Source organism: Camelina sativa, chromosome 13 (genome assembly GCF_030686135.1).
Source record: "Camelina sativa cultivar CO46 ecotype springtype chromosome 13, ASM3068613v1".
Lineage (NCBI taxonomy): Eukaryota > Viridiplantae > Streptophyta > Magnoliopsida > Brassicales > Brassicaceae > Camelina > Camelina sativa.
The window spans coordinates 10,058,796-10,070,321 of NC_141892.1; the positions used below are offsets into that span (position 1 = coordinate 10,058,796).

An 11,526-nucleotide genomic window follows, 5' to 3' on the forward strand; every position below is an offset into this window, starting at 1 on the left:
CGGATTCTATTTAGTTTTCTGAAATTTTAGTTTTTCGTTGCTAAAATTTTATTAGGTTTTCTGAAACATCTTCTGATTTTATGTCAAAGAAACACTCATATTGTTCGAAACTGTAGCAACTATAATTTAGACCCTAAGAGCATTCCCATCCCACAACTTCCTGGGATGTCTTTTATTTATTTAATAATATAAAAAATAAAAAATAAAGATTTAATCCTAATATTTGCGAGACACAGATCTCTGCCTTCTAATATTTAAGATGTTATCACCCCCTTCTTGTGCAATATATTGCACATGAATATTTGATGAAAGCTCTATAGAGACAGATAGTTTCTATTTCAGTATTTTGCTTTAAGGTTTTTTAAAAAAATAAAAAAATAAAGAAAGTATATTCATGAATTATCTGTATTAATAATTTAAATATTAAGTCCTACGTTAAAAAAAAAAAAAAAAAAAAAAAAGAAGAAATGGTTTTAAATGATCCGATCCCTTTCTCAGTTTCTCTATCTGACGGAGGGGAAAAAGATTCCATTTCAAATCTCTCTCTCTCTCTGTCTGTCTCTTTCTCTCAACTTTTCAAATCCAAAAGAGTCGGAAAAATCTCCAGATCTCCTCGTTACCATAGACAGAGAGACGAGACGAGAGAGGTAAGTTGATTGATTTGACCGGAGAAGAAGAAGAAAGAAGAAGACGACGACGATGATTACGATCCCTTATCTAACCGCTGTATCAACCTACTTCAGCTACGGATTGCTCTTTGCTTTTGGCCAGCTCCGTGATTTCTTCCGCCGCTTCATTGATTGGTGGCTCACCACCAATCTCCATGTCTCTCTCTCTTTTTCTCCATTTCATATACACAATGTTACTAGATTAGTTTTGGATCAAATGTACAAGATTGTTTCAACTCTATTTAATGTCTTACAGGGATACGCGCCGATCTGTTTGGGACATGAGGACTTTTATATTAGGCGACTGTATCATCGGATTCAGGTAATTTCATCATCAAATCCATTTCGGTTTAGTGTATTCTGGTTTATAATTTGATTTGATTATTGGCATTGCAATTATGATAGTTCTTAGATGATGTCTAATGTTAATCTCTATCTGCTTCAAGGATTGTTTTGAACGACCTATATCAAGTGCACCTGATGCTTGGTTTGATGTTGTCGAGCGTTACTCTAACGACAACAACAAGACTTTCAAGTGAGTTTTTCCTAACAGCTCTTGTAGCTTCTTTGCATATTTTCCCTTTTGTTATTTAATTCGGGGGAAGCTTTGAATTCAGCATTAATTTTGTGAAAGAGAGATTTGCTTAGTAAACCTTTTTGGTGTGCAGGCGAACAACAAAGACTAGCAGGTGTCTCAATTTGGGATCCTACAATTATCTTGGGTTTGGTTCTTTTGATGAATATTGCACGCCTCGTGTTATTGAGTCTTTGAAGAAATTTTCAGCAAGTACATGTAGCTCTCGTGTTGATGCAGGTACAGTGTTTTTGACTTTAGAGAGTCTAGAAGCATTTTTTTTTTTTTTTTGGTTCTGCTTCCTGAAAAACTTGTTTTCTGCCATCAGGAACTACATCTGTGCATGCAGAACTTGAGGAATGTGTTACTAGATTTGTTGGAAAGCCTGCTGCTGTTGTTTTTGGCATGGGTTATGCAACAAACTCTGCTATCATTCCAGTCTTGATTGGAAAGGTATGCAAGGGCTTTCCTTTTTATTATGGAAGCCTATGTTTATCTGTTTTCTGAGACCCATTTTAAATATATGTTTCTTGTGCCGCCTTATATACACAGGGAGGGTTGATAATAAGTGATTCTTTGAACCATAGTTCGATTGTCAATGGTGCTCGAGGTTCAGGAGCCACTATCCGCGTTTTCCAGCATAACAGTAAGCATTTCTGGTGTTTCAGCTCCAGATGTTCTTTCCATATTAAGGATGGCTTACATGTTTTTTCTTTTGGGTTTGTTTCTTAGCGCCTTCCCATTTGGAACGAGTTTTGAGAGAACAAATTGCAGAGGGTCAACCTAGGACACATCGACCATGGAAGAAAATTATTGTTGTTGTTGAAGGCATTTACAGCATGGAAGGGGAGATTTGTCATCTGCCCGAAGTTGTTGCCATATGCAAGAAGTATAAGGTGAGGCAATATTCCTGAATTTCTGATTGTGAGAATCCGTTGACTACTGAAACCATTTTGTGTGTGCAAACCCCGCTGAAAAAGTGACTTGGTTCACTATGCAACACTGGCGAGAGATTATAGAACTCTGTTGACTAAATTACACTTTGCAACGCCATACTTTCTAAATCATTTGGGAATTTCTGTTGTGATACTCGTGACTTATCTTCTATCCTCGTTTCAGGCGTATGTTTACTTGGATGAAGCTCACAGCATTGGGGCAATTGGTAAAACAGGAAAGGGTATTTGTGAACTCCTGGGAGTTGACACAGCTGATGTGGACGTAATGATGGGAACCTTCACGAAATCTTTTGGGTCTTGTGGTGGCTATATTGCTGGATCAAAGGTTAGCAACTGCTTACATTTGTTTTCATCTACTGATCTTCTATTTGCAAATTTCGAAGGTCTAACCTTGTTTGGTGAATTATAATTCTGACATTTTAGTTAAGCTCAAAAAAAAATTAGATAGCCGTAACTTTCACTCAACTCAGATGTCAAAACCTTCTTTAAACCTTTCGAAATGACAAAGATAAGTATATAGCTGACACACTACGGCCAGATATATACCATGTGATGCTTAAGTAAGTTGTACACTTCTCAAATTCAACAAAAGGCTAATCAATTTATGATTATTTTATGTTCAACTTCTATAGGAGCTCGTCCAATATTTAAAGCATCAATGTCCAGCTCACCTTTACGCAACATCAATCCCAACTCCTTCCGCACAACAAATCATATCTGCTATTAAAGTTATTTTGGGAGAGGATGGTTCAAACCGAGGTACTCTATTTTATTCCTCATCGTGTCATTAATTGCTCTTCGTTTGGTGACTGAGTACAATCTAATCTAGTCAGGCCATGATATTTATAACCTTAAAACTAACATACTTATCAAATACTGAACAGGGGCCCAAAAGCTAGCAAGAATACGTGAGAACAGCAACTTTTTCCGGGCTGAACTACAGAAGATGGGATTTGAGGTACTTGGAGACAATGACTCCCCAGTCATGCCAATAATGCTTTACAACCCAGCGAAAATTCCAGCTTTCTCAAGAGAATGTCTGCGACAAAAAGTAAGTTCTATTTATCAAATCTAAAAGTATTATATGAGAAGTGGACTACTGCAAAGTCGACAACAAAAAGTAAATGATCAATTTGTGGGTGCAATGTAACCTTGAAACTTTGAACAGGTGGCAGTGGTCGTCGTGGGTTTCCCAGCTACACCTTTACTGCTGGCTAGGGCACGTATTTGCATATCCGCATCTCATTCAAGAGAAGATCTTATTAGAGCCCTCAAGGTAAAATCTTGCATTCTACTCACTTGCCTTATTTTACTTGTCAACTCCAGTGAAAAGCCATACCAAGTTTAGGCGTTAACCCTCTTCCACACAAGTCCCATAGCACAAAACAGCTTTGAAAGGGCCTATATGTTTTGCTAGAATCTCGGTTTCAATGCTAGTCAAAGTTTGAATTAATGTGTGTATTTGTGTTGGATACAGGTAATAAGCAAAGTAGGGGACCTAAGTGGTATTAAATATTTTCCAGCAGAGCCAAAGAAGATAGAACAGACTAAAAATGACATCAAGCTGGATTGAAGAATAAAGCAACGAAATAAGAGATGCATCCAGGACGACGCAAGCAGATGCAGTGTTAAGAGTTTAACTTCGGCTTTAACACACATTATCTGATATCTCAGGGCTCAAGCCATTTCCTCTCGTATCAAAAACCCAACCCAGAGTCAGTCCACCTTTCCTCAAGTCTTGACTTACTACTATGATGCTACTCTGCATTTATGTGATTCTTCTTCATGTTTTTTTTTCTACGGGGAGTTTAATTGTATAGTAGTAATCTTGTTGAATGATGTCAGAGTTCTTTTATTACTCGGAACAACTGCTGCATCCTCTTATGTCAAATAAGTTCCCAACCATAAAAACCAGAAGGTACAATCACAATCGAGTTAATCATCCTTCTTCTTCATCATCATCATCTTCCTCTACTATTACAACAACTAACTCTAATTGTTACATTCAAACAAAAACATCAAAAGATCAACAAAAAAAAAAGAAAAAGAAGAAAAGAGCTTCAGACATTGCAGCTTACATTGCCAATGGCTGTCACACACAAAAAAAAAAAACCCCCCCCAAAACTCTTGGCTTATCTCTTCTTCAGTTCACGAGAACTCTCTCCCAAGCTTCTGAATAGCACAATACATCTTCCTCCTCGACCCAACAGCATTGATCCCCATATCTTTAAGATCCTCCAAAGTCAACAACGGTAAGACTTGTTCATCAACTTCATGCATCTCAAACATAGGCCAATACCTCCCTAACCCTAACTCTTGTAACCATATCTTAACACCTTCTCTTCCTCTCCCACCGCTTTGCCAATCTCCTGACAACTCAACATCGTACCTTCTCCTATTCTCCTGCGTTCGTTCTTTCATCGGACTCTCCGAATCTTCTCTGCTAAAATCCCTAAACCCTTCTTCTCCCAATTCATCTTCCTCTTCTTCTTCTTCTTCTTCTTCTTCATCATCTTCCTCTTCTTCTCCACTCAGTTTCTCATCACCTTGCTCTACGCCATCGTTTCTCCCCGCCCAATTAGACCGAACTCGCTTCGCTGAAGCTGTGGTATTCGTCGTCGTCGTCGTCATGGTCGCGGTCTCTCCACCACCGGATGATTTGACCCATTTCTTAACCCGCCAACTCCCAATCGCAATCGGATCTTCATCTAGGGTTCCGGCGTTCTCGTAACCGGAGCTCAAATTCGTCATAGCTCTCGTCCTAGACGAAGACGTCGTCCTCCCACTCTGATTACTCGGCTCCTTCCTGTTCCCACCACCACCACCACTACTCGGCCTCCATTTCGGCCGACGCACGTGCGGCGAATCGTAAGCCGCGACAACGTGTTGGTGGTGGTACTGGTCGCCGCCGATGTCTCCTAACCTAACGCTAGGTCTTCTCAATCGTTTCGATCCGACTGAAACTGTGGCGGCGGCGGATGTTTCCGGTGCTTCGGCGGATGTTATTATCGCCGGCGAGATAAATCCGCCGTTAATCTGGTGACCTTCTACTGACTGTAGCTCGGCCATGGTCAGTGAGAAACGGAGAGGAATCGAAGGAGAGAGAGAGAGTTAAGAGTTTTGTACGTCTTACTCAGTTTCTTCTTCTTCTTCTTCTTCACTCTAGAAGAACCATATCTTGCTAAAATGCGCAGTACGGTATTTAGGTTTTTTATCTGGAGAAATTGGATTCGAGAGAGAGAGGATTGTCATCAGAAGGAGAAAGCAAAAGAGAGAGAGTGGCGTTCAAATAGTGGACACGTGTTTGTTGGGTTCTTTGTAATTTCTGTTTTTTACTCTTTTGTCATAAACATATTTTCAACCCTTCTATAACCTAATAACTAACATTTTAACCCGCGGGGGAAAAAATTGTTATTTTTAATTTTCAAATTTGTTTTATTTCATTTGTCATATGTATAAGTTTAGTATTATGGGATTTGGGTAAGCATTACATCACGGTCATATAAATTTTATTATATTTATAATTTATTTTATATTTATTTGTTAAATATTGGATGTTTTGTAAACAAAAGAATAACTAAATTATCATGCCACAAAAGAATAACTAAATTATCATGCCACTTGTGTTGCTAAATGTTTATATTAATTTTTTAAACTGTGACACAGACCATTTGTTTGTTATATGTATTTTGTTTTGTTTAGTCTTTGAGATTCTATTTGAATTCTTAATTATTAGAACAAAATAAAGGGATCTAAATACATGAAAAATAATTTATAAGATGTGATTAAGTCACATTTTTCCTAATTTTAGTTAAATCTACTTAATTTGATATGTTAAATATTTTAATATTAGTACTATTGACAAATAATAAAATAAGGATTTAACACGTGTTTTAGCACAAAGTTAATTAAAAAATGGGAATCTAATTTCTTATTAGATTAATAATCGAAATTAACACTGTTGATAGAATATCTTCAAAAGAAATTTCGGAGTAATAAAAGATTTCCTTGTTTGTTTGGGTTATTAATTATCCTTTTTTTACATTTGTTTCCAACTTTCTATACATACTAGGTTTTGAACCCACGCTACGCGTGGGTTTATTTGATATATTTTGATAAAAATTATATATGATTGATTACGGTAATAAAATATTATCTCATAAAAAAAATTAAAATTAGTACTAAGGAAAAAAAAATTCAGATACACAATTTTTAAAAATATAATAATCAGTTGTGTTATAAAATCAAATCCGATAAAAAAAATCATAAATTTAACTTGACGTTCAGGCGAGACAAATCAAACTGATGACCTCACATATCCTAAACCATTTTCTTTGACCACCAGAAAAATGAAACAATTTTATAATCATGAATTTAACTCGTTTTTATATTTAATTGATCGCTACCACCTATGTTTTCGTGTTTTTTATTCAATGTTTTCTTATTTTTCATATTCTTTCTTGTCATTTTCATTGTCAAATTTTGTGTTAATTGTTATCGTAACTTTTACCGTTTGGTTCTTCGTTATACTTTTTTTCTTCTTCTTCCTCGTCAACTTCTTCATATTCTTCCACTGAAAAACCTTTTTTAGACTACCACACAAGTTAACCCATCAAACTCCAAGAACAAAATCATTTCTTTTCTCATAAAATTTGTGAAATTCATGATTACCAGTATAGTCAACACATGCACCCAATTATTGACAATTTTATCCATATACTTATTTGGTTTTAGATCCACGCGTTTAGAAACTTCTCAAACCAAAATCCTTACTTGGTTTATAATATTTTAAAAATATAATAAAATATACTAATAATTATTTATTTAATATGAATCATATGATATATAGAAATATGAGTACACTATAAAAACATATTAATTATAAATAAATAATATCAATTATATTATATCATCAAATAATATCAACGAAGAAGGTAGAAATAAGTTGATTTTATCATATTATCAAATAACCGTAACCGTATATAACAGTAACCGCTTGAACCGTAACCATATTTAAACGTAACCGTTTAACCGTTTGTTAAACGGTTCTGGTTAAGGTTACAAAAATTTCTAACCATAACCTATGGTTAATAAACCTTAACTGTCACAACCGAAACCCTAGTCATGCCTATGTATAGCTAATAAAACATGTGTGTTTGTCGTCCATCTTTCTTCTTTAAATCTCAAAATTTGACTCAAACATCAAATTAAGGTCTTGCGATGTCAATCCTTCTTCCTTAGACCCAAAAATAAAAAATTAATGAAAGAATATCAACTCATCTATAAAATCATACACAAAAATATGTTTTACATCAATATTTTAAAAATCATAAGAAATAAAAAGCACAAATGTAGATAAATAAGATAATTTATGTTTTGCATCAATATTTATAATATTTTAAACTTTTAAAAAGTTTCGAAATATAAAATTTGAACCTTTTAAAAATTTTCAATATTTATAATATTTTAAACTTTTAAAATTTAAAACTTATAATATTTAAAAACTTTTTAAAAGCTAAGAACTTTTAAAAGTTTCAATATTTTTAATATTTAAACTTTTAAATTTTTTAAATATTATAATATTTTTTTGAAACTGTTTAAAGTTTTAATTTGATCAAATAAAAAACCAGATCAAACCAAATAAAACTTTTAAACTTGGACGCCTGATAAATCAAGCTTTCCTGCACATTCGTTGTTGGAAGCATATTAATCTTATTTATACTGGTTCTGAACCATTGTCTAAAAAATTTCTAGCTGATGTGGGATATTGTGTTTAGTTCTTTGATTTCCATAAATTTAAAATTTTCCTTTTTTCTAAAAAATTATGTAAATTTAAAAAATGTTAATGAATGACATGTCAAATCATGATAGGTTGTTTAAAATAATTTTTAATATAGAAAATTCTGGAAATTGTATAAAATGTTAATAAGTGATATGTCAAATTTCTATTGGTTGTTTAAAATCCTATGTGGACGGCCTTAGGAGCTTATAGCTCCTACTTTTATTAGTATAGATTTCATTTTTTATATAATTATCCATTTTTATACATTTGTTTCCAACTTTCTATACAGATTTCATTTTTCTTATAAATTAGGTAATGTTGTTAAAAAAAACTTTCCCTAATTTAAAAAGTATTTTCCTATCAGCTCAGTTTAATAAATTTTACATACTTCTTTACCAAAAATTTTATCCTCTACAAAATTTTAATTGAATCACAATAAGTCAGTAAACTATCTAACAAAGCTCTAAATCGAATTACAGGAGAAAAAAAAATGCAAAGTCGACTAATTCTCCATGCATATGATTAAGGAGGGTGTATTCAAACCATGATTTTGGAGAATTTGATGGGATTTAGGAAATTTAGAATTTTGATAGATTTTAGGGAAGTTCACATGATTTTCTGTAAAAAAATTTCAAATCCCACCTAAAACCATGAGATTTGGGTTTCTGTATTTTTAACTAAACAAATCCTCCAGAATCCTAAAAATTATTAAAATCCTAATCCACAAAGCTGTTTTGAATAATAGTAGATTTTAAAGAAAAGTAGATTTTTAAATCACCAGTTCAATAACAAGAGATTTTAATGGATTTTAAAGTAGATTTTAAATCATCAGTTCAATAACAGTGGATTTTAATAGACTTTTTAAAATCCATGATTGAATAACATATAATTTGTAAATTTTACACAAATCACTTAAAATGTCAAGTTGAATACACTCCCCTTAATGTATTTGACTATGTTTTAACCTGCGGTATTCCGTGGGATAATTTTTTTTATTAAGAAAAAATGTATGTTATATTTTTTTGTTTTATTATGTTTTGATTAATATTTAGATTTTGTAATTTTGATGGATTTTTCTTTTTGTGTATGTTTGGTATCAGTTAGGATTGGTGTAACACTTCTCGCTAACTTGTTTGATATCAAACAAAAATATTTTGTCTATATTAGTAGACCAACCCGTAAAAAACTATATAATCATATATGTGTAAAGTCTTACCCGCTCCATATAATGATCAGCAAGAATTTAAGTTTTTTCAACAAGTTAAAAATATCTAAAATATTTAAAATATATATATATTAATTTCTCTTAGAATTATTTAAAGTGTGTTTTTGGTACTAGTTTAAAATATGATTATATTACAAATATTAACTTGAGTTTTGATATCTAAATATCCGTTTATTATTAATTCAGACGTACATTTTGTCAAAGTAACCTTTCTGTAAATAAATTTTACAAAAAGGTTACTTTGACAAAATGTACGTCTGAATTAATAATAAACGGATATTTAGAAAATGTAAATATTTGGAAGTATTTTTTAAGAATTTAACACCATATATGACCCATAATTTAATTTTGCAAACTGCAAATGCTAAACTCAAGCACAAACACATAATTTTCATTGATTTTCTCTATATATAAAAATTGGTTAACATGACTGATGTTGGAAAATTCACATAAATATGACTACAAATGAGTTATTTTTCTAAAAATACAATTCTTACTTTTTTTTTCTATAACTTTCAGTGGTACCTTATTTTGGATATATATATATATATATATATATTTATTTATTTATGAGTGTTATTTGAATATCTTATTACAACGGTCAACTATGCGAAATAAGTGAATATATTGATTTTATGGAGTCTCAATTATATAACATGTTTTATGACAATCATATTGTAAGTTAAACAAATTTGAATATGAAGATATAAACTAACTTTAGGATTAAAAGTCCACATTTCACTGTATTATTCACAAATTAAAAATGTAACATGACAAGACTATCTAAATTCTTATTAGACCTATTTTATTTCATTTTAAACTTAAGAACTTCATTGTTGACTTTTTTCAAAAGAAAATTGATGTCTTTAGCTAAGTGACATTCTTTCTTATAAATTATAAATCATACAAAAAATAGTCATAAATTAGCCTTTTGATATTAATACACAAAAATAAATACACAATACATATGTCGCATTGACAATCATCTATTTTCTAATTGTACAAAAGTTGTATCCTAAAGAATAATCATATAATATGTATACTGAGAAGAAATATTGATAGTTAAATATACAATAATTAGATTGGATAATATAAAATATCTCATTCGTTATATAGTTTGTTCTCTGATTATATATTATTTTTTTCTATAAAGAAAAATATTAATTATAAAAATCCTTAAATCTATTTAAATTTGAGAAAATATTTCAAAATGGAGGGTACAATGGGATTTCTAAAATTTTAAATCATATGTCACCAGTTTTAGTCCTAATTTGCATTCTTCTATTTATATATATTTAAAATTTTTGTAACCATTTTTCATTGTAAAATGTGGTTATCATAGTCAGAACTCTCAAAGTCTGGATTTGACAAATGAGAAGGGATTGGTTGACAATTTTCCAATTGTTAGAAAACAAAATCCTCAAATCTGCATTAAATAAAGAATTTACTATATTTGTAAAACAAATTGGCTATTGTCCGAGTGAGTTCGGATAAGATATTATATTCAGATATTAAATATTTTCATACTTTGTAAAGTAAAAATTAAAATAAATTTATTTTATGATAGAGTAATTTTAAAAAATCCAATATGTTCTAATATATGAAAAACATACATAATATTCAACAATAATGATAAGTTGTATTTATTTTTCCTTTGATTCTATCATCATTTTAAGTAACTTAATATCAAGACAACTTAACGATATAAAAAGTATTTTCATTTTTAAAAGTAAAAGTAAATCTTAAAATCAAATAATTTTATGGTAGACTAATTTAGAAATTTTGAAAAGATGTTTTTATATTATACTAGATAAGGGCCCGCACGATGTGCGGGTTTTAAAATTGTTGAAGAAAATAAATTTTCAATCCTAACCAATTTTTAAAAAATAGAAACAAAAGATATTGAAGAAAATAAATCCTAAACCCTAACCAACTTTTTTAAAATAGAAACAAAAAATATTTCTTGAAGTAAATATTTTAATAATTTTAGTTGGAGAAAAAAAATCATATTTGTATTTACCTTCATATACTTATTTATATTTTTATATTTTAAATATATTATAACAATTATTACAATAATCTAAAGCTAATTTATACCCCACCAAAACTTTACTTATCATTACAAATATTATTATTGTCAAATTTCAAGAACATTTCACAACTTATTACAAAATATTTTACATGCAAAAAATTCATCAAAACAACATATAATTAATAACCATGTACAATTTTACTGTATGTTTTACCATTAAAAATATTCTCTTACACCCAAAATTATTTTATTGTTAAAGTATGCTCTTTATCACCACCTAAAATGTTTT

General features: G+C 31.0%; 2 protein-coding genes across 3 annotated transcripts; one reads left to right on the forward strand and one right to left on the reverse strand.

Moving 5' to 3' along the window:
* The first annotated feature begins 316 nt into the window (after positions 1-316).
* Positions 317-4,109, forward strand: LOC104736382 (long chain base biosynthesis protein 2a). 2 transcript variants are annotated; one of them, XM_087481217.1, is made up of 12 exons: positions 380-825; positions 925-990; positions 1,115-1,203; positions 1,337-1,482; positions 1,571-1,695; positions 1,795-1,888; positions 1,975-2,138; positions 2,362-2,523; positions 2,831-2,957; positions 3,083-3,249; positions 3,367-3,474; positions 3,676-4,109. In XM_087481217.1, exons 1-12 carry the CDS (start codon positions 700-702, stop codon positions 3,769-3,771), a joined length of 1,470 nt encoding a protein of 489 aa, XP_087337343.1. In that variant the 5' UTR covers positions 380-699; the 3' UTR covers positions 3,772-4,109. The 2 variants fall into 2 exon arrangements, with proteins under 2 accessions (XP_087337342.1, XP_087337343.1); XM_087481216.1 differs by having other exon boundaries at positions 317-990.
* Positions 4,110-4,128: 19 nt separating this feature from the next.
* Positions 4,129-5,693, reverse strand: LOC104736381 (uncharacterized). Its single transcript, XM_010456351.3, has one exon. The coding sequence runs from the start codon at positions 5,265-5,267 to the stop codon at positions 4,347-4,349; it is 921 nt and encodes a 306-aa protein (XP_010454653.1). The 5' UTR covers positions 5,268-5,693; the 3' UTR covers positions 4,129-4,346.
* Between the last annotated feature and the right edge of the window lie 5,833 nt (positions 5,694-11,526).

What these genes read in the sequence shown, in the direction of transcription:
- LOC104736381 (XM_010456351.3), bottom strand. Translation starts at nt 5,267, where the DNA reads ATGGCCGAGCTACAGTCAGTAGAAGGTCACCAGATTAACGGCGGATTT.
- LOC104736382 (XM_087481216.1), top strand. Translation starts at nt 700, where the DNA reads ATGATTACGATCCCTTATCTAACCGCTGTATCAACCTACTTCAGCTAC. An exon ending in CCATATGCAAGAAGTATAAG is followed by an intron (nt 2,139 to 2,361) that starts GTGAGGCAATAT and finishes TCCTCGTTTCAG; the next exon opens with GCGTATGTTTACTTGGATGA. An exon ending in GAGAATGTCTGCGACAAAAA is followed by an intron (nt 3,250 to 3,366) that starts GTAAGTTCTATT and finishes AACTTTGAACAG; the next exon opens with GTGGCAGTGGTCGTCGTGGG.